The following is a 25,364-nucleotide window of genomic DNA, read 5'->3' on the forward strand; positions in this document are numbered from 1 at the left end:
AGACCTGGGTGGGGAGAAACTCCAAGACTGTTTCAGGGAGGAGCCCATGGGATTTGAGAGACAGGGGACCTGGCTGAGGAGCAGAAGCCCGTGGCAGGTGGGACACGATAGAACCCGGGAGACACCCACCACGGGAAGCACCAGCACAGGGCCGGGACAGGGGCGGGCAGGGACAAGTGTGCCAGGACATGCAGGAGCGCAGGGAACCAGGGCAGCCCGCCCTGGAGCTGGGTGGAGCCCAGGTGTGGGGCGGAGGCTCAGCAAGCCTGGGCGTGTGGCCGGGCATCAAACAGGGTGCTGCCTCCTCCTCCTCGCATGGAAACAGCACGGAATGCTGCTGCCCACTCCCACCCCAGAGAGGGAACCAAGGGACAAAGGGCAACCTGGCTCCCATGCCCTGCATCCCTGTCCAGGTGTGGGGGTGATGGAGCAGAGGGAAATCTCAGCCAAGACATTGATTTTAATTTTTTAAGAATAAAAAAAAAGACTAAACCAAACAGACAAAAACTTCCTGAAAACAGCTTCCTACCTCATAATTTCACAGAAATTAGCTTGGAAACGTCATCTGCCCGTACCTGCTCCAGGCTCTGCCTGTCCCCCCAGCCCAGCCTCCCCCCAGCATGGGCAGTGCCAGCCTCAGGGCTCTGCCCCCCACCCACAGAGTGTCCCCAGTGCCAGATCCCCCCTCCCTCCGTGGGTCCTGGAAGGGGAACAGGAAGGTTTGGGCAGCCCCAGTGGGTTCTTAGCCCTCCCCAAAGCTCAGCTCCCCAGCCTGACAAGGGGACGAGGTACTGGGTATTTTAGGGAGGGGCAACGCGGGAAAGGGGCTGCAAAGGGATCCTGGATGTCACAATGCCACCTCCGGTGTCCCCAGCCTGGCACAGCCCCTCCAGGACCCAGCAAAGCCCCCGGGACCCACCGGCACTAAGGAGTTAATGAATTCATTGCTGACTAAATGAGACCCTTAAGAACAAAACCACCTCCACCCGCCGTGGCCCTCCCCGCTCCCCCTCCCCAGGAAAAGCACAGCGGAGGCGCTGGTGCCCCCCGTGCTGGCACGGTGGCCACGGTGGGGGGGACAGGCAGGTGCCAGGGGTCGGTGGCTACGGGCCGGGCTCGGGCACTAGTCCTTGGAGGGCTTCTTGCTGCGGGTGTTCCACATGCCGCGCTTGGAGTGGTAGTAGTGGTAAAAGTTCCTGAGGCGCAAGCGCTCCACCTCCAGCCCGCTCTGGAGCACCCTGCGGAGGGAGGGACAGGGCTCAGGGATGGAGGGACAGGGCTCAGGGATGGAGGGATGGAGGGACAGGGCTCAGGGATGGATGGATAGAGGGATAGGGCTCAGGGATGGAGGGACAGGGCTCAGGGATGGATGGATAGAGGGACAGGGCTCAGGGATGGAGAGATGGAGGGACAGGGCTCAGGGATGGATGGATAGAGGGATAGGGCTCAGGGATGGATGGATAGAGGGACAGGGCTCAGGGAATGGATGGATGGATAGAGGGACAGGGCTCTGGGATGGAGAGACAGAGCTCAGGGATGGATGGATAGAGGGACAGGGCTCTGGGATGGAGAGACAGAGCTCAGGGATGGATGGATAGAGGGACAGGGCTCTGGGATGGAGAGACAGAGCTCAGGGATGGATGGATAGAGGGACAGGGCTCTGGGATGGAGAGACAGAGCTCAGGGATGGATGGATAGAGGGACAGGGCTCAGGGATGGATGGATGGAGGGACAGGGCTCAGGGAATGGATGGATGGATAGAGGGACAGGGCTCAGGGAATGGATGGATGGATAGAGGGACAGGGCTCAGGGAATGGATGGATGGATAGAGGGATAGGGCTCAGGGATGGAGGGACAGAGCTCAGGGATGGAGGGACAGGGCTCAGGGGATGGATGGATAGAGGGACAGGGCTCAGGGGATGGATGGATAGAGGGATGGAGGGATGGAGGGATGGACAGGGCTCAGGGATGTATGGACAGAGGGACAGGGCTCAGAGGATGGATGGATGGATGGATGAACAAGGATCAGGGATGGAGGGAGAGGGCCCCCTGCAGATGGAGGAAAGAGGGGTGGGGCTCCAGGGATGCAGAGATAAAGGAACAGAGCTCAGGGGATGGAGGAAGGAAGGGATGGGGCTCAAGAAATGGATGGACAAATGGACATGGCCTTCCCAAAGGGAAATTTTCCCCTTCACCACCTCATGATCCAGCCCCCAGGCAGCTTGATGGATGTGCCCAAATCCATGTGGCTGACCCTGCTCCCGGGGGTTTAGGGGCTGCAGGATCCCCAGGCTCACCTGTCCAGGAGCTCCCAATCCTCCCCACCCCAGCGGTCCCGGAACTCCTCCGTGTTCATCCCTCCCACACGGTCAAAGTCCGACTTGTAGATGCCGAAGAGGCCGAAGCCGTTCACCTCCCAGTAGCCTGGAGGGGGGCAGCAATGAGGTGAGGGGTGGGGGACCCCCAAATGCCCATCTCAGCCCCTCTGTGCTCTCCCCATCACCTGGGAGCCACGAGGATTCCCCATCCCAACATCCCTCTTCCCACCCATCCCCATCTGTGCCACCTCCAGCAGAGGTGCACCAGGTGATGGACTGGTTTTGGGGTGCTCCCGGCTGGAAAGGGGTCCCTGCTCACCGTTGGGCTCCCGGGGGGAGCTGCCACAGCTCAGCCTCATGACGATGGGAGCGTAGGCCAGCTTCCCCTCCACGCAGTGCTTCCGGATGCTGTCCAGGATGTTGGCAGGGAAATGGATGTGCAGGTCGCACAGGAACACGATGCTGTGCTCGTCCTGCAAGGGGACACACACGGCTCAGGGGAATCAGAGAGGAAGAGCCCCAGGAGAGGAACCACAGCCACAGCTGGTCCCTGTCCCCACTCACCTCCACCATGTCCACACCGGCCTGGAGCCCGGCAGAGCGCTCGAAATTCCCCGTGCGCCGCAGGTACTGGAACCTGGGGAGAGAGGACAGGGCAGGTAGCACTGGAGACAGCCAGGGACACAGCCAGGAGGGGACAGGAACCACCAGCACGGAGGAAGATGCCTTCCCAGGAAGGCCCAGGTGCTACAGCTCAAGCTGAGGGTCCCCCCATAGAGTCAAGTTTCTGCACCCCCAAATCCACATGGAAAAGTAGTTTAAACCTCCAAAAAATGAGGAGGAGGGAAGGGGCAGCGAGGCAGGGGCTGTGCAGGTGGGGAAGGAGCAGCAGGTTGTGTGAGCACCTGTCCCACGGCAGGGAGCCCCCCAGACCCCGAGGCTGCAGGCTGGGAGTTACCGGGGCAGCCGGGCGTCCCGCAGGGCCTTCTCCACATCCATGTCCTCGCTGTCAAAGTCCACCAGGATGACGTTGAAGTTGGCGTCCCCCGTGGCCCTGTAGAGGCCGGCCATGTCCGAGATGAACTGCTGCACCCAGCGGGCCTGGTTCTTCACTGCCGGAGACACGTCCCTCAGGCTCACAGGAGGGGACCCTCAGCACCTCCCCCCAGCCAAACCAACCCCTTCTGTGCACAGGTGACACCCTCATCCCGAGGGAGCAGCACAGACCCCGGGGAGCCGCGTCCTGCTGCCACCTACCCGGCACCACAAAGTGCACCATGACGTCCTGCCTCCAGCTGAGCCGCAGTGGCCGGCATAGGACAGATTTTCCATAGAGGATGCTCCAGGCACTGGGCTGGGGCTCGGTGGCCCCCAGGGCCAGCCCGTCGGGGTTGGCCTCGGCGCTGTCGTCCTGCTTGCCCTGGTGCAGGAGGACGTAGACGTACTCGGAGAGCCGCACCGTGCGCTGGCCCCGCTCCGCCAGCTCCAGCTCCAGCAGGTAGCGGTTCCCCCGCGCCGTGTCCCGCCGCTTCTCCACGTTGATGATCCTCAGGAGGGTGTAGATCCTGCCGGGAAAAGAGGAGCCTTGAAATCGCCGTCATCCTGAGCTCTGCTTCCCGCGATCCAGGACCCACCCCCCGAATTCCCACCGAGGTACCGCTCCCTCCGTACCCCCCGTTCTTCTCGTTGAGCCTCTCCATGTACTGGGCCACCACGTCCACCACCTCGCTCTCGCCCAGCTGCAGGTTTCCCGACACGTTGCAGCGCAGGTCGTTCCAGTCGGAGCGCAGCAGCTCGAAGTCCACGGAGCTGATGCTGAACGTCCGCTGCCAGTTGATGGAGTCCTCCAGCCAGCCCTGCTGCAGCTCCCCCGCCTCGTAGGAATAGTCTGACACCTCTTCCTCCTCATCCTCCTCCTCCTCCTGGCCCTTTCCCTCCTGCTGCTGCGACGCCGTCGTCTCCGACACCTTCAGAAAGGACGTCACCCTCGTCCCCTCGGAGCGGGTGGCCTCGGATGAGTTGTAGTCGGCAGTGGCCGCCGTCCTGCCCGGAGCAGGGGTCGTGTCCTCGTGGCTGAAGAGCCCCTCGGTCCCCAGGGTGAGGAGGCCGGGCAGCACCCGCTGCCTGGGCAGCCGGTCCCACCTCCTGCCGCTCTTCCGCCTGGCAGGGTCCCTCTCCTTGGAGATGTTGCTCAGGAGCCAGGGGCTGCGGCGGCCGGGGACGGCCCGGAGCTTGCTGGGGGTGATGGGATGCTTCTGTGGGGTCCTGGAGCGGAGGTGGACTCTCTTCACAAGCTTTGGATACAGGAAAATGCCGGGGAAGGCCGGCTCCTGGGCCGGGGCTTTGCGCTTCCCGGGCTGCAGCCGGGTCACGTAGACCTTCTCCTGGGTTTTCCGGGGCTTCTTGTCCTCGCTGGGAGCCGCTGGCCTGCTGGGACCCGGCGTTTTGGCTTTGCCACCAAAGATGGACACGGAGAGGTGGGGCTGGAGGCCCAGGTGCTTTGGAGACGCCGGCAGCCCCAGCTCATCCTCCTCGCCCTCGTCCTGGGGCAGCCAACGGAGCGTCCGGCCCGGGCCCCGCTCTGGCACGGGATCCCCCTGGAGAGCGGCCGGAGGGCTGGGGGTGCCCCACGTGCCCAGCTGCCCGGGGGTGCCCGCCCCGGCCTGCGCCCGGCCCCGCTGCCGGCGGGAGCTGTAATAGTCCAGGGCATCTCCGTAAGCCCCGGTGACCGGCGCGGGATCCTTCCCTTTGGCTCTGGGTGCCGGCCCAAAGCGCCGCTCCTTGGCCTCAGGAGGGGCCTCTGTGGGCTCAGGGCTGTCCACTCCTTCCTCTTCCTCCTCCTCATCCTCCAGGAAATCTAGGGAGTGAGGGCAGAGATTAATACCCTGAGGCCAAGACCAGGAGGCAGAGCCTGATCCCAGCAGGAGAGGAACCTGTGAGTGGCTGAGGTGAGGGAGCAGAGCTGGGGCACCAGGGGATGCCCACACAGGGATGGCAGCTCCAGTTGCTGCCACTTATCCCCACCTCAAATCTCGGCACCAATCCCACTCCATCCAGGAGCAAACCCGACCTGCCAGAGCTTTGCCAACCTGCAAATTGATCGAGGCAGGTTCTGCACAACCTCTGATTCCCCAGGAGCATCCCCAGTCTCCGTGGACATCCTCAGACTCCACACTGGGTCTGCTTCCTGCTGCCCACTGCCGAGGCCAACCCAAGAGATGCTGGAGGGAGAGCAAATCCCAATCCAGTGTCCTGCTTCCCACACCCCACACCGCCCTGTCGTCATGCCAAGCAGGATGCTTGGGAGGGGTGCTCTGAGGGACACTGCTGAGCACAGCCCAGCCCTCCTGCAGCCTCTGGCACGGCTGGAGTCACTCCAATGAGCCACAGCTCCGAGGGGATGAGCTGCCAGCAGCGAGGATGCCGGGAGCTGGGCCCCGTGCCCAGCGATGCCGGTGACTCACTGTCAGGGCCAAGGAAGAGGAACGCTCGCTGCCGCGGATCCTCCTCCTCCTCATCCATCTTCATGTACTTGTAGAACCCAAACCTGGGGATGGAGAGGGAGGGTGAGGGCCTGGGAGAAGGGAGGTGCCAGGAGGCTCCCAAATCCAGGAGCACTGCCAGCACTCAAGCTGCTGCACGCCTGGGAGCTGGGGAAAGAGCCAGCCTGGGGTGGCCCTCCCATGGGGGACAGGGACACGTGGCTGAGGATGCATCATCTGAGCACTGTTGATATCAGCCCCCTCTGCACAGCCCCCCAAAATCCCGGCCCCCAGTACCTACTTTTCCAGGTAGAGGGGGGACTCCCTGTAGAAGCACTTGTTCTCCGTCTCCATGTGAGTGAGGCGCGTGAAGTCGTTGGGATACACGAACGAGAGGTAGACCTGGGGGGTAGATGGTGCTGTGTCACCCCGAGAAGTTGGGGACCCGAGGCCACCACCAACACCAAAGTGATCCCCAGCACCTCGAAGACAGGGATTTAACCCCAACCCTCTCAGGCTGAGCCGTGCAAGCTCATCCCGACCCTCCAACAAGGGATGCTTCCTGCTGGATTTTACCCAGGGAACATCCCTGTCCTGGGCTCTGCCATGTCCCCGTGGGAGCGTGGCCCTGTCCCCAGGGAGACACTTACGAACTGCAGGCCCTGGTAGCGGGCGATGGGGAAATCCTTCACCACGTAGGTGGGGCTGTAGGCACAGGGCACCAGCACGTTCTCCACGCGGGATGCCTCGATGGCCGGGGCTGTGGAGAAGCCCAAAGCATCCCAACGTGTTCCCACAGACCCCAGCAGAGATGCTTCCACTCAAAAGATGAGCAGAGGCTGGCAGGCATGACCCAGGTGCCCACAGCAGCCTTTTTCCTCCCCCAAATCCCACCAGGGATCAGCATGGATGCATCCTCAGGCACTCACTGAGGAAGAAGGTGTCCCTGGGGTCGGCCTTGAGCATGTCGGCCCCGTGCTCGTCCTGCTGGGCCTCCCAGAGGTGGCTCCCGCTGTGGCTGGCCAAGGTCTGCGGGATGTGCTCCACGTGGTTCATCTTCAGGGACGACTCATCTGCGGGACAGGGCCAGGCTGAGCCCCTGGGCACACCGGGAGCATCCTCAAGGGGGCCTTTCCCAACCCCTCCTGCTCCCAGGGAAGGCGATGCTGCCCTCCCAGCCATCTCGGAGACCCTGTGACTAATCAGCCTAATGATTATTGCATCCACTAATGAGGGCATGGCTGATCCCAGCCAGGCCTCCTGCTCCGAGTACCACGGCGGCGGCCTCAGAAACGAGGGGATGCTCAGGGCTGTAACTCCCAAGGACACACAGGGGTTAAACACTGCATGTCCTTCCTGCAGGCACCCACAACACGAGCTGGTTTGCCCCCTACCCAGGGATGAGGGCGGATTGTCACCCTTGGCCACCAACCAGCCCCCAGGCTCCCACAGGAAGGGGAAAGGCCGGGGAAAGGCAGGAGCTCTGCCTGCTGCTGGCATCCCCCAGCAGAGAGGGGCTCCCCAGGGGTGACACGGCTTTGCCTCGGGGCGCTGCTGGGTCTGAGGGAGCCGGGAAGCAGGAAGGAGAAGCAGGAAGAGCCGCTGCTGAGGGACAGGGATTTATCTGCACATCATCCATCTCACGGGCACCTGCATCAGCAGCACTGGCACCCCTCATCCCTCTTCTCCCCAGGGACCCTGCCCGCTGCCTGCCCCCTCCTCCTTATCGACACCTCGCAGAGCAGGAGCGATGGCCGCTCCCGCTCCGTGCGGAGCGCCAGGGCAGGACCCATCCATCACGGCCTTGCCTGCTGCCAGGGCAGGGGCAGGAAGCAGAAGATCTATAGATTTAATTAAACCTCCTGCCATCCATCCCCGCTGCCACGACAGCTCCTCGTAACTCAGGGCCAGGCCCCAGAGCCAGAGGGGTCTTGGCAGGCAGGACGAGGCTGGAGCACCAGCAGAGCTGGGCTTCCACACCGTGTTGACTCCACATCCCATTTTTAGCAGCATCTCATCTCGCTCCCAGCATCAATCGTGCCCACTGCAGCCCCTGCATCCCTCCTTACACCAGGCAGAAATCCAGTGGGGGGCATTCAGAGGCTGAGATGTCCCCTCCAAGACCAAATTTTCCAGGTTCTGCTTTCCTTGCCATCTCTGCCAGCACGTGCAGCCCCTGGAGAGCCTGCTGGCAGGAGGCACCTGGCCCTTACCTGTGTACAGGGAGATGTAGGAGGAGTCAATCACCTCAAACTTCAGGCTGGGGAGGAAAACTCGCCACTGGGAAAAAAAATAAAAGGAGATGGGGAATGAGCAGGGGGGTGGCAGGGGTCAGGATGCAGCTGCCCAACCCCAGCACCCCAGGATGGGTCCTCCCTGTGCACAAATCCCAGAAACTTCCCTGCAGAAGAGGAGCAAGAGAGAGGGCTGATCCTGCCCCGTTTCCCACAGGCTTTGGGATTAGCAGGGATCCCTGCAGGGTTGGAGAGGGAAAGGCTCCTGTGGGTAGGATACAGGCTCACGCTGGTTCCCTCTGGGACTGCCACAAGTCCTGTGACCAAAGGGCTCCTTTCCTCACTCCAGTGCTTTATAAAGAAGAGTTTGCCTTGATTTAAGAGGGTCTCCAGAGCTGCCTGCCCTGATTTAACTCCAGCATTTTAAAAGCCAGTCTGGAGCCCTTGTCGGGACAAGCCCTTCAATGCCCCCGGGGCGAGACACATCGGGGTCCTGCTTTTGTTGTGGATGCTGCTGCTGTCTCTCTCTGCACAGCTGAGAGGTTTTTCTGCACGGCTGAAAGGCTTCACTCCCTCCCTCCAGCAAAAACATCGCATCTCAGAAACATCTCCCCCATCTATTTGTTTTCCCCACTATTTGTTTTTGCCCAAAGAAAAGCAGATCTTATCGGGATAGAGGGGATGGGGAGGAGTGGGGGAGGCAGCCAGCAAGGAAGGGGTGTAGCTGGCCTCCCTGATGCTTTGCTGGCACCAGTTTGATTCCAGTGATTAATGAGTTCTAGGGAGAAAGGAAACCTTTGCTAACGAGCCAACATCTTCCCCTCAGCCAGCCTGAGCCCCCGACACACGCTCCAGGCTTTGCCAGGGCTGTGCTGCCAAGGCAGGCAAGTTCAGATTCGAAATTCAAAGGGGGAAAAAGAAGAAAACAGGGAATGGCTCCATGGCCTCAGCCACCTCTCTCCCACTGCTGGGATGCAGCCAGCAAGGTGGGACCTGCCTGTCTGGGCTCTTCCTGCCCATGGGAGTCCATGGCAGGGTCTCCAGCTACCCAAAGACCACCAGCAGGAAAGGAGAACAGCACTCCATGCATCCATCCCATTGCTGGAGTGACACCGACAGGGAAACAGTGACACCGACTTGTCCCCACTGGCAGCTGTGAGATGGGGAAACCTGGCTTTGCTCCAGGATAAAGCCCTTGGGGACACCCATGGGAAAAGCCTGGCACTGGCTCTGTGGTCCTAAAGGAGCCTGGCACGGGGGCGTGGGCGTTCACTCACCCCAACTTCCACGTGGTCCGAGCCCCGGTCGTCCTGCTTGTGGAGCAGCTCGAAGTAGTAACGTCGGGAGGACATGAGGCTGCAGGGGAGGGGACACAGCTGTCAGAGCCCAGGGCCAGCAGGGAAAGCCTCCCTTCCTGCCCATGGGTGGGTAAAACCTTCCTGAGGCAAGGAGACAGAGAGCTAAGGAAGGCGTCTGCTCCCCAACCCAGTGCTGATGGCTTTTATGGGACTGGAGTGACATTGCGACATCCCCGTCCTCATCTCATCACCTGCCCTTTCAAACCATGGATCTGGGGTCCAGCCCAGCCCCACGTGCCTTTTAGGAAAGGACCATGGCCCAGGGAGGTCAGAGACAGGAGCTGCATGTCCCAGGCTCCATCCCCACGGACACACTCACCGCAGGGGCTTGGACACCTGCGAGCTGAACTTGGTGAACTCCCCCGGCGCCGTCCACTCCGTGCCCAGCTGGGAAGGAAGGAGGAGCATGAGAGCAGCAGGACACAACCCCAGACAGCTTCCCATTACAGGAATTAACCCCAAGGAAATCCAGGAATAAATATTAAATCTCCCGGTCTTTGGCAGCTCCAACCAAGAAGGGACCAAGGGCCTCCTTCGGAAGCCAAGCCAGGCCTGGCCAGGGATGGGAGCAGGCTGAGACAGCCTGGCACTCCCAAGGGAGCAGAGAGGCAGGCGAGCTGCCCCCAGCACAGCCACACATGGATCTCTCCCCTTGGAGCAGGGCAAGGCAGAGGTGGTGCCATACCTTGCCCACAAATGCGGCCAGTCGGGAATTGGAGGGACTGTCGTCGGAGCTGAGCCAGAACTCTGAGTTGTCATCTGATGCCACAGAAAACTGGAAATCCCCTGCAGAGAGCCATGGAGAGGGTCAGCACGAGGGACACGGAGACCCTGGTGGTGTGGGCTTGATCCTACTGCCTTGTGGTGAGTGGGAAACCGGGATGGGGCCACCCCAGACCTCATGTCATGGCTCTGTCCTGGATGGGATCAGGGCTTTGCCTCCCTTCAAAGCCACAGGAAAAAGGGGCTTTGCTCCAGAAGGACCCTCCTGCCCAGGAGCCAGATTTGGGAACCATCTCCAAGAGCCTTTCTGTCCTGGACAGGAAGGGGAAGGACACAGTGTCTCCACATTGCTGCGTGGGGGAAAAGGCCCCGCTCCGTCACTCACCATCCTTGAAGGGATGGATGTAGCCAAAAATCCTCAGCCCATAGTTCTTCCACTTGGGAGACACAGCCAGCTTCTTCACTGTGGTGCGGGTCTGCCGAGGAGACAGCATGGATCACCTCCTCCTCGGTACCCCGGCCTCCCACACCCACAGAGGGGGCCCCACCACCACCCATCCCTCCTCCAGCTGGGAATCACCTCCCCAAGCCAAGCCCTGCAAGCCAAGGTCCCGAGGAGGAGCAGTGGGGACCCAGGAAGGGACAAGTGGACCCTCCCAGCAAGCCCTGAGCACCTGTCCCGGGACTCACGTGGGGGAAGAGCGGGAAGTGGAGGTTCTTCCTCAGGTGCCTCACGGCCCCGCCGCACCAGTCCTCAAAAACGTGCAGGTTTGCCTTCCCTTTGTACTGCGGGGGAAGAGAGGGAGCTGAGCGGGGCTCCTCCTCCTCCTCCATCCCCTCCCAGGCTGCTGCCCACACCCACCTGCTCGTTCCAGGGCAAGGCCTGCTTGGTCAGGTTGAGTTTGGGCTGGGTGCTGGCCCGGTTGGAACGCTGGCCTCGGGAAAACCAGCCATCCACGTCCTGCCCGTCGCTCTGGGAGGCACAGAGGGAGAGGTGGCGTGGCTGATCAGGGCCAGCACAGCACGTCCTGTGCTTGTGGCACGTCTCTGTGCATCCCTGGCTGCCCAGAGAAGCTGTGGCTGTCCCATCCCTGGAAAAGCTCAAGGCTGGACAGGGCTTGGAGCAACCTGGGCTAGCGGCAGGTGTCCCTGCCCATGGCAGGGGCTGGAACTGGATGGGCTTCAAAGATCCCTTCCAATCCCAAACCATTCCAGGATTCCACGATCTCAACACCTCATTTTGAGCCTTGCCTAACCAAGGTCGAAGATTTCACAGCTCACGGCAAGGGAAAGCGGGAGGAGGCACAAAAATATTGGCAAGGTGTCCCAGGCAGCAGTTTCAAAACGTTCCAGCTAAACTTGTTTCCCTTCCTCTGCCAAAACTGCCCCAAAACAGTGAGTTTTCTGTTCATCCAAAATGTTCGGCCACTCTTGGGGGCTGCTGGAATTTTGGGCTCTCTCTCTAAAAGCACAGAGGTGATCTCTACATCCTGAGCAGAGGCAGCAGGATGCCTCTCCACTTCCCCTCTTCCTTTAAAGGGGATTAGGTTAATCCCATTGCTTGTATCTCCTAATTTAGAGATTAAGTGAGCATTTACCTGCCTCCAGCTCGCTGATGGGTGACAGGGAAGAGCCAGGTACTTCTGGGGCCCTACCAGAGCATTCCCCTCTTCCTCAGCTTCCCCAGAGCATCATCCCCCTCTTCCTCCACCCCCCAGGGCAGGCACAGCACTGTCACCACAGCACAGCCCATTTGGACGCACAGTGCCAGGGAAATAATTAGCAAAGTGCCTAAACAAACTCATCAGAGCCCCGGAGGAGGGAGCAGTGCCCTTGGAAGACCTCACAAGGGAGGGTTTTGTGCCAGGCTCACTGGAAGGATTCTCCCTCCTGCCCGGAAAAGCCAGGGTGCAATTCCTGCTGTGCCCTCTGTCCTCACCCAGCACCAGCCTGTGCCTCCTCTGGGCACCTGAGGCTCCTCCTTTGTCCATCTGTCCCTTATTTCTGAGGAGTGACCCACTGTTGGGATAGGGCAGGGAATATCCCGTGCCTTCCCCCCTCCTCCATCCCACCTGGCCGCCCTGCTGTGAGGCCTCTTGGTGACAACAGGTTGGACAGGGACAGCAGGGCCTTGGTGACCTGCTGGACGGGGCACAGCAGGGTGTCCCATGGCTACAATTCCAAGTGCCTCCTGCTTGGAGGCTCCTCCTGGGGCGTAGTGGCTCTCCAGCCCAGGACAGAGCAGCACACACAAGAGCAGGTGGCTCTGCCCAGAACAGCAGGAACTGCGGAGCAGATGAAGCCGGGCCCTGCCCAGGGAAGCTGTGACAGGGCACATGGAGCTCAGTGTGGGATACTGGGGGGATCCCACCCACTTTCAGTGGGATATTAGCGGGTCTATCCACTGTGAGGGCTGCTGGGCAGAACCAGAGTTTCTGATGTACCCCCAAACCCTCAGATCCCCTCAGCTGGACAAGACTGGAGCACTCTGCTCTCAGCGACCTCCCCAGGTCCCTTCCTGCCCCGTTACCATGGGATCTTCCTCGCGGCTCTCGCTGGAATCCTCGGCTTTCCTGCGCCGTGCCGGGGCCGCCGGCCGCCTCCCGGCATCCGTCACCTCCCCCGGCCTCTCTCCATCTGCCAGGGAGCAGACAGGGGTCACACACAGCCCCCCCACCACCCACCCCAGTCTCCTGGGGACACCCCTCTCCCAGCACCTGGAAAAGGAGGCATTGGGGGACAGGGACACGGAAAGGGGGGTGACCCGGGGGGGCCCTGGCTGCATTTCTCCTCATTCCATGCAGCTCATCAGCAGCAGGTTTAGTTACACCCCCCACAGCTCCCGGCCCTTTACACAACAGATACTGGGATGAGCTGTTGGGGTCTTGCTCCCCTTCCATCCTCAGGGATGCATCCCTGCTTCCTGCCCCTCCAAACCCCAGCTCTCCCGAAGCATCCCGCAGCTCTGCCGGGAGCACACCAGCCCCAAACCCCCCCAGATATCATCCCCCCCCCCAACTTTTGACTCCTCTCTGCAGCTCCTTTCCTTGGGCAGGGAATTTTAAACCACGCCCACTTCCCCCAAAGCAACGGTGCAGACTTGGAAAATGTTACTTTGGGGGGGTACATCCTCTTTTTGTGCCATCCCCAAAACCCAGGGGGATCCACAGTTCAATCCAGAGTCAAGGGAAGCTCAAGGCAGTGCTTGCAGAGGTGTGTGTCCAAGAACCACAAACACCTGTGGCTCCCCAAAAACCAGCCACCCCCACGTGGCAATGAGGATGCGCCGAGCAGTGACCTCCCCCCCCCCCACGGGAATTGCAGGAAAGGGGTCACAGACCCACTCCCAAGGGTATGGAAAGACGTCCCTGTCCCTCCACACCCTCCTTCCCACCCCGAGCAAGTCCTGGGGGCTCCCACTCCCCAAAATGGAGCAGCCTCAGTGACGGCCAGAGGCAGGGAGGGGCCGGGGGTGCCCGGAGCCCCCCGCCACACGCCTCCCACGCCATTGGTATTCCAGCGGCCGCGCAGCCGGCGTCTCCTTGGAGATGGCAGCACAAATCCCATCCCCACGGCAGGGACAGGAAATTAAGCTCTAAAGCCCCTTCTTCTGCTCTTGGCCATTCTTCAGCCCCTGGCAGCCCCGGCTCGCTCCTGGCAGCTCCCCAGGCTGCTCCCTCCCCTCGCCCAGCCTCATCCCCGCAGCCATCCCTCTTCCCTGGGCAGGAGGGTGATGGGAGCTGCAGGCAGGAGGGTGATGGGAGCACGGACAGCAGCATTCCCACATTCCCAGCACTCTGGTCTGAGCATCCATCACAGCCACGAGGAGCTCAGCGCTCCCAGGGGACCTGCCCGGGGCTGGGAGTGGCTCTGTGGTACCCACTCAGGAGGAGATAAACCTGCCTCCCTTGGGATCCTGTGGGATTTGCCATGGACAGAATTCCCTGGATGGCAACCTGAGCCAGCAGCGTCCCTGGCTGCATCCAGCAGGGATGGCTGGATGTGGCCATCCTGCTTCACTCTCCTCCAGGTCAGGACTGTGAACTGCTGGGAGATCATTTGATTTAAAGTGGGTAAAAACCAGGAGTTAATCCAAGCTGGGCAGGCTCATCCTTGGAGCTCTCAGGTCCCAAAGCCACGAGCTCCCTGCTTGTTCCCCATCCCTTCCGAGGGGCTCCCACATCCAGGGACCAGACACGCTCCAGAAAAGGCTTCTGGGATTTTTCCATGCAATTCCCTGGGAATTTCAATATTGGAAAGCGGCTTCTGGTCAGGCTCTGGGGACCTGGGAACAGGTGCCACGAGGATAAGGCGTGGGGATGGGCAGTGCCTTGTGCCAAGAAGCATCACTGCTCCCAAAAATCCCCAGTTCCTTCGGTCCCAACCACAGCCCTGTGGGAGGAGCAGCTCAGAGGCAGGAGAAGAAGAAGAGGAGGGAGAAGGCAGCACTGGGAAGATTCCAGCTCCTCCCAGCATCCCACCGGGATGCAGAGCAGCACTGCTGTGTCCATGCCCTCGGCCAGCCTCCCTCAAGGACCAGAGAGGGCAGGACAGGGACAGGGGAAGGTCTGAGGACAAGGAGGGAGCCGCTGCCTGGGGGCTTGGCATGCTCGGGGAAGGGATGGAAGCACTAAAAGCTCTTCCCTGGAGCGACGCCGATGCTTTGGGAGCAGCGAGGAGGGGGCAGGAAGCACAAACCGCGGCACAAGGCAGCTCTGAGTCACGGCAGCCTCCAGACAGGGAGCCAGGATCCTCATCCTGGGGAGGAGGCCATGGGTACCAGGGACTCAGGCAGGGCACGGAGCGATGCCTCCCATGGGAGAAGCGTATCCCGTTATCCCGGCCCTGTAACTCCGCTGGGAAGCACAGAGAGCCTTTCACATCCCGCCTCCCTCCTCCTCCTCCCCAGCTCCAAACACAGCCCCTTTCTTCCAGGCCGGGGTTTCTCCTGGCCCTTTTCCAAGCCCTGCACCGTGAAAGGGGGGAGGTGACATTTAAACCCCGGCACAGCTGCAGCAGAGGTGGCGGCGGCGCCTTCCTTAAACCCAGAGGTTCCATCCCCAGAATTTCCCCCTCGGAGCAGGAGCATCCCTGCAGCAGCCTCCCAGCGAGCTGTGAAGTAATTATAATTAGCCAGAAAGGAATCAACACCACCAATCCCCCTGTCAGGTGCCACAGAAATCCCAGACAGAAATCCCAGGGTGGTGGCACCAATGGGGCTGAGGGGAATGGGGTTTGCGACCACTGTGGGGACACGGGACCAGTCCCTGGACACCCCTGCCCTGCCTCCCCCAGGCTCTGCTGCCTGCTGGCACCTGTCCCTGCCTTGCTGAGGGAACTGGAGCAGCGAGGGGGATTTTTGCTGCTGTTTTCCCACTCCGTGGCAGCCCTCTCGGCCGGAGCCGTGGAAATCGATGCAGAATCGCTCCGGAGCTGCCGTGAGACCACTCCAGCTGACAAACACCCACCAGGAGAGGCAGCTCCGACATTTCCACGCTCATAATCAGCATGTCAAATCCCTGCCAGGATTGGACAGCTCCCAGACTCCCTCGGCCCCACTGCTCCAGCCCCAAAGAGAGCTGGAGCAGCTCCCACGAGCCCCTGCTCCGTCCCAGCAGCGACGATGCTCAACTCCCAGCCCAAAGCTTTGGCCTCCTGGGATGCAGCCCCTGGAGAAGGTCACCGTGCAATGCTGGCAATTTCAGGGTGCATTTCACCCCAGAAACATTCCAGCCTCATGGCCTGTGGGGTCACCATCCCAGCTCCAGCTCCCCAGCCCCTTCCAGCAGCTCCCCACCCAGCCAAAATCCCCGTGTCCTTCCCGCCGGTGCCACGGCCACGGACACCCCAAGGGGCTGCTCAACCTTCCCAAGGAGCAGCTCTGGAGAGCCCCAGCTGCAGGCACAGGGAAGGCATGGAGGGGAGATCCGGGGCAGTGCTGGGAAGGATAAAGATCCCAAACACCAACACAAAGAGCTCCTGGTGCTCGGGGGAAAGCCATCCCTCACCTCCACTGGCTGCAAGGGACAGCTTTGGGGACCCTCCCGGTGCCAAGGGGGCCGGGTGACAGCCAGGCTGGGGGCAGGTGCCACCCCAGGGTGCCACCTGTGCCTCTGAAGAGCCACATTTTTGCCTTTGAAAAACCCAAAACAGGGTTGCCCTGGTTTCAAACAGGGTTTGTAAAACCACAACAGCAGGTGCCAAAGTCTTCCCATCGGGCACCCCAGAGGAGCAGGGAATGGAGCCTGGGGCTGTCCAGGAAGGGATTCCCGTGTGGAAAAAGGACTCCAGTGCCACCCAAAGCAGCCTTTCCCGGCAGGGATAGAAGAGTGGGGTGATGCCAGCAGAAGAAAGAGCAGCTCACAGCCCAGTCCCAAATCCCACTGCCCTTCATCTTCAAAGGGCTCTCCTCATCCCCTTCCCTACCTGCTCCTGGCATCCCCCACAAAAAGGATGAGCCCCACAGCAGGCTGCAGCATTCCAGCTTCCCAATTAACATCAAAGGATCTGCAGATATGGATCCCAGAGGGACACATTACCCCAAACCTTCTCCCTCCTGCTCTCCCCAAAGACAGGTCCCTGGGGGGGAGGAGAGCCAAGGACAGGACACAGAGCATCCATCCCACGGCTGCCTCGGGATCAGGGGGTTTGGGAGCCCTCTGGACCACGGCAGAGGGGTGACCAGGCCATGCCATGCCCAGCAGGCAGAGAGAGCCCCCCTCTATCCCTGAACTAAAATCCCAGCAAACCCCAAGCCCCACACCCCCACTGCCAGCCCCTTCAGGGCTTTATTACCCTTTTCTCCCCAGTTCTTTTTTCCTTTTTCATCCTTTCCCTCCCCACCTGGTGCATCCCATTGCCTCGGCGGGTTTCCAGCCGGGAGAGCACCGTAATGGCCTCATTATTTCCACTGAGGAATCCGTGTGCTCAATTAGGCAGAGAGGGGTAATTATCTACTTGGAGAAGATGAGGAAAAGGGGGGGCGGGGGGTGTTTTATCAGGGACCAGCACAGCTCCCAGCCCAGCCCCTGGATGCTCCAGGTGTCACCAATGGCTGGGCCAAGGGGACACGGGAGCCCTGGGATAATCCCACTGTGCTGCCAACCCCACCTGGCTGGGTCTCCCCCACTTTGCACCCCCCAAAACTACCCAAAATCCTCATGCCCTGCACCTGCAGCCTCCAGAGCATCCAGCTGCTCACTGGCATCCTGTTTAATGAGTAATTAACCTTTTTCCTTGTTAATCAACCAGGCAGCACCCCTGGCACAGACAGACAGGTCCAGGCTCATGGTGGCCAAACCCAGAAGTCATCTCCAAACTCCTTTTGGTGCACATGGGATGATGCTCTTATCCCAGACCCTTGCAACAAGTTTCTTCCTTAACATAGTTCATTTCCTACAGCCTATTTGGGATTTTTTTGGGTTTTTTTTTTTCACTCCATTCCATGTTTTTCCACCTAAAACACTCCCAGCCTCTCCCACTCTGGCAGCAGCAGGATGAGGGTCCATCTGTGCATGGCCAAACCCTTCCCCAACCTCCATCCAACCCCTTCCCACCGCCTCGTGTCCAAAAAGGCCGAGTGGGACCTAAACTCTGCCTTTCCCACACCTTCACCCAGGTTTTAGGGGCCCACTGGAAAATCCCAGTGCAAGGAGCATCCAAGCTGGATCCAGCTTTCCCTGGAGAATCCCCCGCCTCAGCCAGGGAAGGTGCCCGTGTTCCCCACTGCAAGGGGCAGCACTTCCCCAGCCAATCTATTTTCCCATCTCCCTCCCACCTCCCAGAGACCCCGTTCTCCACCAAAGCCCAGCTCCCCTCATTCCCACTTTGCAGCCATTGCGCCCCCTCCCTTCCACGGCAAAACCTCCTGGAGCATCCCGAGGAGCCAGCCGGGATGCAGGGAGAGCAGGGACGGGCACCTGCCAGGCTCAGCACCGGGAACACCCCTGTGCATCCTGCAGCCGCCAGCAAAACCACGGCTCACCCCCCAACACCCGCGGGGACCCCGATCCATGGTATTCCCGGCGATGGGGACGGCGATCCCAAGCCAGGGGCCGGCCAGAGGACACCCAGACGTGGCCATCCCGAACAGCGGGACAGCGGCGGGACCGGGGGGAAGCACCTGGGGATGATGGTGGGAATACAGGGGGAAACCCCCCCGGGAACACCGGGAAAACCTCCCCGGGAACACCGGGCAGACCCTGCGGCGCTCCCGGCACGGAGGATCCCGCAGGGAAGCGGCAGCCCCCGGTGCCCCCCCCCCCGCTCCCTCCCAGCCTCATTTCCTGCCTCGCTCATTCCCATTATCCCGATTTTACCATAAGGCCCAAAATTTTGCAGGCTCATGCTGCTGCTCCGCTCGGAAACTTTGGGTTTTCCAGCCGGGAGGCTTTGCCAACCTCCGGGGCCGCTCGGAGCCCCCCGGGCAAGCCTTTCCCTCCCTCCAGGGGAGCGACATCCCGGCCCCCGGGCGTTTTTTAGGACAAAACGGGCTGGGCGAGGTCGGGGCCGGCAGGAACGGCACGGCTCGAGTTCCACCCAATGGCAAATGTCGCCGGTGGCTTTGTGCCTCCCCGGGGATGCCCAGGGGACATCTGGCCCGGGAAAACCGGGAGCGACCGGCCACGAAGCGAGCCTCGGGGCACCTGTCCCTCCGGAGCATCCCGGAATCCATCCCGGCCGCTGCCCGAGGGAGGGAGAAAAAGGGAATTTTGGTGGTTTTTTTTTTACACTAGAGAAGTACAGGCTGAGAAAGTGTCGGGATGGGATGGGGAGGGTTGGGAAAGGATGGGAACGTTGGGAAAGGATGGGAAAGAAGAGCTTGTCCCTTCCAGCAGCGGCGAGCGCCTATAAATGGCCTCTTTGTCATCTCAGCCAAGGCAGCGGGTGGAAAAATGAGGACGGAGCGGCTCGAGGGGGGACAATGAATGTCCCGGCCGGTTCGGGGGCCCTCCTGGATGTCCCCTCCTCCCGAAGGTCCAACGCCGGGGCGGGGAGCCCACGGAGGGGTCCCGCTCGCCCCAAACCCGCGCGGGTGATGCGGGACAGAAACCCAGCGCTGGAAAGGGGGGGATGCTCCGTGTCCCCAGCGTGGCAGGGAGACCCTCAAACCCCCGGGGGACCCCCAAACCCCAGGTGCTCTGAGAGCACAGTGCGGGGGGGGACCCCCAGCACTCCCTGGGGACCAAACCTCAGGTGCTGCGGCATCCCTGGGTGGCGGGGGACATCCACCACCCCTCGGGGACCCCCAAAGCCCCCCGAGGCCCCGCTCCGAGGGCTGCCGGGGACCCCTCCGCCCCCGTTACCTTTGCCGTAGGCGAAGGGGAGGCGCAGGGCGCGGCCCTGGCGCACCAGGCTGATGTGCAGGTAGGTGAACCAGGCGGCCGAGGTGAGCAGCGCCAGCAGCAGCAGCAGCTTCAGCTGCTTGCGGAGCTTCTTCACCGGGAGCCGCGGCATCCTGCCGCCCGCATCGCCCCCGCCGCCGCCGCCACCACCACCGCCGCCGCCGCCGCCGGGCTAACCCCGGCCCATGGGGGCCCCCGCCCGTCCAGCCGGCGCGCTCGGGGCCGGCCGCGGGGCGGCTGCGGCTCGCGGGGCCGGGGCTCGGAGCGGGGCTCGGCGGCCCCGGGCCCGCCGGTGCATGGCCCCCCCGCGCCGCGCCCGCGGGGGGAATGAATGAGCGGCGCTGCGCGCGGCCACGCCCCCCGCCCCGGAGCGACGGGCCCGCCGGCCAATCGCAGCGCGCCCGCCGCGGGCTCTCCGCCAATGGGCGCGCCGAGAGGGCGGGGCCTGCGGAGGCGCCGCGCGTCTCCACGCCAACGGCCCGGCAGCCCCGCGGGGCGCCGCGGGCGCGACCATGAGGGGCGCGGGGGGGAACCGAGCCCCCGGGCCTGCCCCCGGCCCTGCGCGGCGGGAGAGCGGGGCGGCGACGCGGCGGAACCGAACGGAGTATCCGTGCCGAGGGGACGGAGGGGTCGGCGCCAATAGTGACGCGGGTCTCGGCGGGGTCGCCCCCCTCCCCGACCCCGACCCCCCCGCGGCGAGGATGGTGCGTTCCCGCCCGTCAGCGGCGGGGGCTGCAGCGCCCGGCCCGGTCCGCACGGGGGCGCTACCCGCAGGCACGGAGCCCACGGGATCCCGGGATCGTCCCGGGAAGGTGAGCGCGGGGATCCCCGGGATCAGAGGTGGGATCCCCGGGATCACTGCGGGAAGATAAGTGTGGAGATCCCTGAGATCATCCCGGGAATCAGGGATGGGATCCCTGGGATCAGGGATGAGATACCGGAGATCATCGTTGGAAGATGCGGGGATCCAGGGAATCAGGGATGGGATCCCGGGGATCATCGTTGGAGGATGAGTGCAGGAATCCCGGGAATCAGGGGTGGGATCCCCTGGATCATCCCGGGAAGATGAGTGTGGGGATCCACGGAAACAGGGGCGGGACCCCGGGATCATCCCGGGACAATGAGTGCAGGGATCCCCGAGATCAGGCATGGGATCGCTGGGATCATCGCAGGATGATGATTTCGGGGATCCCCAGGATCAGAGGTGGAATCCCCGGGATCACTGCAGGAAGATGAATGTGGAGATCCCTGAGATCATCCCGGGAAGATGAGTGCAGGGATCCCTGGGATCAGGGATGGAGTTCCCTGGATCATCCCAGGAAGATGAGTGCGGGGATTCATAGGATCAGGGATGGGATCCCGGGGATCATCATTGGAGGATGAGTGCGGGGATCCCTGGGATCAGGGATAGGATCCCGGGGATCATCAGTGGAAGATGAGTGCGGGCATCCCGGGAATCAGGGATGGGATCCCTGGGATGATCCCGGGAAGATGAGCATGGGGATCCCTAGGATCAGGGATGGGATCCCGGGGATCATCATTGGAAGATGAGCGTGGGGATCCCTGGGATCAGGGGTGGGATCGCCGGAATCATCCCGGGAAGATGAGCGTGGGGATCCCCGGGATCAGGGATGGGATCCCCGGGATCATCCCGGGAACATGAGTGCGGGGATCCCTGGGAGCATCCCCCCGCTGGGTGCGAGGATCGCACGGGGGGCTGCGACCCCCCGACTCTGACTCGCTGCCAGTCCCACGGGGGCTGGGTGCCCGGGATGCTCCCTGCTGGATCCCCGGGACCCCCTGGCTGGATGCGGAGCCCCCGGGGCCCGGCTCTGTGCCCCCCTGGGCCGCCTCTGCTCAGCCCGGCCGCAGCTCGGTGCGCTTATCTGCGGGCTGCTTCTTCCCTCTGCAGCTCAGGGGAGGAAACCCACTTCTTCTTTTTTGACTTTTCCCCTCCCGTCCCATCCCGCAGGTTGCGGCAGCCTCCCCTCCCTGCTGCGGCTCGGGCGAGGGGCGAAGCCGCGGCAGAAATCCGTCATTGAAGGAAGAAGTACTCGCACGGCTGGGGGAACCAGAGGGCACCAATGCCCCGGGCTGCGATTCCCAGAAACCAAATCCCAATTTCCAGGGCGGGGCCGTGCTCGTTCGGTCTATTTAATCAGAAACATTCCCGGAGTCTCCAGGAAAACGTTCCAGGACGGCGGCGTATCCCGGGGATTGCGGTGCATTCGCACAGTCCAAGCACACCCTGAAGCCTGAGGGGGGAATTCCTTTGAGGGCGTGCAGCTCTCGGCAGCATCCCGAGCTCTCCGGGGATCCCAAATGGCATCCCCAAAAAGTGGCACCCCCTAGCCTAAACCCTGTGTTCGTGGGAGATGGAGGTGGGCTTGGGGCCCCAGCAGGATTTGGGGATTTCACGGGGATTAGGGAAGGGGAAAGAAAAAGGGGATAATGAAGGGGACAAGGGAAAAAAGGGGCAAGGAAGGGGGCAAAGAAAGGGGGGAAAGCGAGGAAAACAAGAAAGGGGAAGGAAAGAACAGGGGAAGCAAAGAAGGGACAAAACAGGGGGAAGGGGAAGAAAGGGACAACACAAGCGGCAAAAAAAAAGGGAAAGAATGGGTTAAAGGATGAAGGGAGGATAGGGGGCAAAAAAAGGTGACGAGGAGAGGGACAGGGAAACAAGGAGTAGAGAAAGAAAAGGGAAAGAAAACGGTGATGAAGCAAAAAGGGGACAAAGATCGGGTACAGATGCAGCCAAGGAAGCCGGCAATCAAGGGGCAACAAAAGAAGCTGAAAAGGGGTAAAGAGAGAGATTAGGCAGAGAACGAGGAAAAGGGGCCCGGGGTTTTCCCGGCGCCGAGGAGGAGTCTCCCGTGCCCTTACAGGGGCGTCCGGAGGGGCGGTCTGTTCCCGCTCCGTCCTAAATCTCGAGGAAACGAAACCGCCGGCGCCGCGCCCGCCCCGCCGCGCCTCCACCTCCCGAAGCCGCACGCGTTCCCCAGGTGCCGCCGCAGCTGCCCCCGAGCCCCAGAGATGCAGCAGCCCCTGCCGCCCTACGAGGTGCTGCCGGGGGACGTGAGCATGGAGGAGATGTCCCGGAGCACGACGGTGATGGTGGAGGAGAGCCAGCAGCCGCCGCCGCCCCGCGACCACCTGGTGTGGTCCCTGTTCACCACCCTGTACGGCAACTTCTGCTGCCTCGGCCTCCTGGCGTTCGTCTTCTCCGTCAAGGTGGGGAGCCCGGGGGGACACCGCGGGTGCGGGCGGCCCCGGGGACACCCACCGAGTGCCGGACCTCAGGGACACCCGCTGAGCCCCCAGCCCGGCACGCCCCGTGGACCCCGCAGAGCTGCCGGTCCCAGGGTGAGCCGCGGACCCCCCAAACCCCAGAGCAGAGGGTGCCCCAGGGAGCCCACAGAGTCCCCTCTTCCAGGACCGCTGAGCCCCCCCAGCGTCCCGGCCGGCAGCTCTGCAGAAGGCAGGGGTTTGGGGCGGGGAGGGCAGGGGGCACTTCAGGGTATGCCCGGTGTTTTGGGAGGGTGTGGCTGTGTTCGAGGGTGCCCGGGGGGAGGGAAGAGGTGAGGGTCTTGACTCCATGTTTCAGAAGGCTGATTAATTATATTATGATATATATTATATTTAAAATGCCATACTGAAACTATGCTAAAAGAACAGAGAGAAGGGACAGAAAGGAACGATAGCCAAGGGTCGTGACTGACCTCGGCACATGTGGACCAATGATTGGCCATCAAGCAAAAACAATTAATATGAGACCAATCAAAGACACACCTGTTGGTAAACAACCTCCCGACCACATTCCCCAGCCATCAGACAGTTATTATCTACATTTCTTTCCTGAGGCCTCTCAGCTTCCCAGAGAAAATCCTAGCAAAGGATTTTCATAAAATACCACAGTGACAGGGGGGGTTCAGCCCGGTCAGGCGCCTCCAGCACCTCTCCCACATCCCTGAGTCCCCCGGGACCCCCCCACCCTCTCCAGCCCTGACTCTGCCCCTGCCTGCCCCCAGTCCAGGGACCGCAAAGTGCTGGGTGACTACAGCGGGGCCCTGAGCTACGGCTCCACGGCCAAGTGCCTGAACATCACTGCCCTGGTCATCAACATCGTCATCGTGGTCATCGTCATCGTGGTGATCTCCCTGGTCGCCGCCGGGGTCTTCAGGCCCCACCCACCCCAGTACGGGTACGGGTACGGCCCCACTTAAGCGCCCCCCTTGCCCCGCGAGCTGTGCTTCCCTCCCCGGGGTCGGAGTGACATCCGCGACAATCCACGACAATCCACGACGATCCACGTGCCTCAGCCGGAGCCTGCTGCTCTCCTGTTCCCCCTCCCTCCCCACTCGGAGCTCTCGTGGAGGCCTTGCCGGCGGCTGCCTTCACGCAGGGGGATGGACACCGCTCCCCGGAGAGCAGCTGAGCACCCCAACCCTGCCACCGCCTGCTTGTTTGCTTTGCTCCGGGCCCGGAGCCCCAGCTGCCTCAAAACAATTCCGAGGAGAGGCGCCCCTGTTCGGAGAAATAAAGGTTCCTTTCACTTTTGCCCTGCCTTGCTTTGGTGTCGTGAGGATGTGGTTTGGGGTTTGTTCTGCAGCTGCTCGACAGGCTAAGAAACAATGTCAGCCCGTGGGATGCGCCTGGGGAGGGTGGGAAGCGTCCCTCGTGGTGGAGACAGCGCTCAGGGGACACCCCGCGAACCCGGATCCTGCATCCAGATGGGGAGTGAAGCTCCTGGGAGGGTCACGCCCAGGATGAGGGTGGAACCTGATCCCTGCTGTGTGTCACCAGGAGCTCCCCCACCCCCACCGGCCCTCAGGAGGGGCGGGCAGCAAGCGGGGCTGAGGGCAAGGTGGCTTTGGTGGGGCAGGATGTGCTGGAATGGGATGGAGCAGGGTCAGCAGGGCTGGAGAGGCTCCCAGAGGGAAGGGGCCGGTGGGTTCTGAGGCCCCATCCCCAACTGTGGCTGTGATCGAGGGTCCCCAGGACGAGGGAAGAGACGAGAATCTTGACTCTGTGTTTCAGAAGGCTGATATATTATATTTATTATATTATATTATATTATATTATATTATGTTATATTATGTTATATTATATTATATTGCTACACTAAAACTACACTAAAAGGAACAGAGAGAGGAATACATCCGAAGGTTAGCCAGCGATAGGAATGGAATGATAACAAAAGCTCGCGACTGACCAGAGAGCCGACCCAGCTGGACTGCAATTGGTCATTGAGTAAAAACACCTCACACGGACCAGTCAGAGATGCGTCTGTTGGCAAACCATGCCCAGAGCACATTTTACAGCCATCAGGTAGTTATTGTTTACGTTTCTTTTCTGAGGCTTCTCGGCAGAAAACCCTAGCCGAAGGATTTTCATAAAATACCACGGTGACACCCAGTCCCCCCACCGAGGCTGGATTCCCTGTCTGCCCCCGCAGCCAGGGGAGCTGGGATCCTGCTGTGGGATGCTCACAGCCCCCATCCCCCTTGCCTGGAGCCCGTTTTTCCCGGGCACAGCTGCCCATGTGCCTGCAGCGGGAAGCAGGGAATGAATTCCGTGCGCAGCCTTTGCTTTTGCTGTCAAACTCATCCCGGCCCAGCAGCTCCCTCACGTTTGTGCTCCGGATTCTCTCCTCATCCCACAGGGGAGGGAACTGTGGCCGCAGGAAGCCGCACCAAGCACCGGGGGTCCCTGTCACCGGCTGGCAGGGCAGGGTCCTCGCCCCTCGGGGCTGCCACGCATGTGTCACTCCCGTGTCGCTCCCCGCCCGGCCGCAGTGACCCCGGCAGGGATGAGGGAAATGCCGGCCCCAGCACATCCGGCAGAGCCTCGCTGCAGCTGGCCTGGCTCCCCTTCCCCTCCGCGCTCCTCGCCCTCGGCAGGGCCG

The 25,364-nt window shown here is 61.8% G+C and overlaps 3 protein-coding genes across 3 annotated transcripts; 2 read left to right on the top strand and 1 right to left on the bottom strand.

The window, feature by feature from the left end:
• Positions 1 to 440: 440 nt before the first annotated feature.
• On the bottom strand, positions 441 to 19,768 carry B4GALNT4 (beta-1,4-N-acetyl-galactosaminyltransferase 4). Its single transcript, XM_038138204.1, has 20 exons — positions 19,421 to 19,768; positions 12,646 to 12,752; positions 10,978 to 11,088; positions 10,806 to 10,901; positions 10,501 to 10,591; positions 10,078 to 10,178; positions 9,712 to 9,779; positions 9,312 to 9,390; positions 8,014 to 8,080; positions 6,730 to 6,873; positions 6,451 to 6,560; positions 6,102 to 6,202; positions 5,783 to 5,865; positions 3,990 to 5,175; positions 3,576 to 3,883; positions 3,277 to 3,430; positions 2,883 to 2,955; positions 2,638 to 2,791; positions 2,298 to 2,424; positions 441 to 1,238 (listed from the first exon to the last, which is right to left on the bottom strand). The coding sequence occupies exons 1-20, from the start codon at positions 19,569 to 19,571 to the stop codon at positions 1,124 to 1,126; spliced, it is 3,426 nt and encodes a 1,141-aa protein (XP_037994132.1). The 5' UTR covers positions 19,572 to 19,768; the 3' UTR covers positions 441 to 1,123.
• A 203-nt stretch (positions 19,769 to 19,971) lies between these two features.
• On the top strand, positions 19,972 to 21,897 carry LOC119701385 (translation initiation factor IF-2-like). Its single transcript, XM_038138016.1, has 2 exons — positions 19,972 to 20,271; positions 21,432 to 21,897. The coding sequence occupies exons 1-2, from the start codon at positions 19,972 to 19,974 to the stop codon at positions 21,615 to 21,617; spliced, it is 486 nt and encodes a 161-aa protein (XP_037993944.1). The 3' UTR covers positions 21,618 to 21,897.
• Positions 21,898 to 22,124: 227 nt separating this feature from the next.
• LOC119701521 (interferon-induced transmembrane protein 1-like) lies at positions 22,125 to 24,016 on the top strand. Its single transcript, XM_038138289.1, has 2 exons — positions 22,125 to 22,690; positions 23,488 to 24,016. Exons 1-2 carry the CDS (start codon positions 22,493 to 22,495, stop codon positions 23,680 to 23,682), a joined length of 393 nt encoding a protein of 130 aa, XP_037994217.1. The 5' UTR covers positions 22,125 to 22,492; the 3' UTR covers positions 23,683 to 24,016.
• Positions 24,017 to 25,364: the final 1,348 nt, after the last annotated feature.

Source organism: Motacilla alba, chromosome 5 (assembly GCF_015832195.1).
Source record: "Motacilla alba alba isolate MOTALB_02 chromosome 5, Motacilla_alba_V1.0_pri, whole genome shotgun sequence".
In the NCBI taxonomy this organism is placed as follows: domain Eukaryota; kingdom Metazoa; phylum Chordata; class Aves; order Passeriformes; family Motacillidae; genus Motacilla; species Motacilla alba.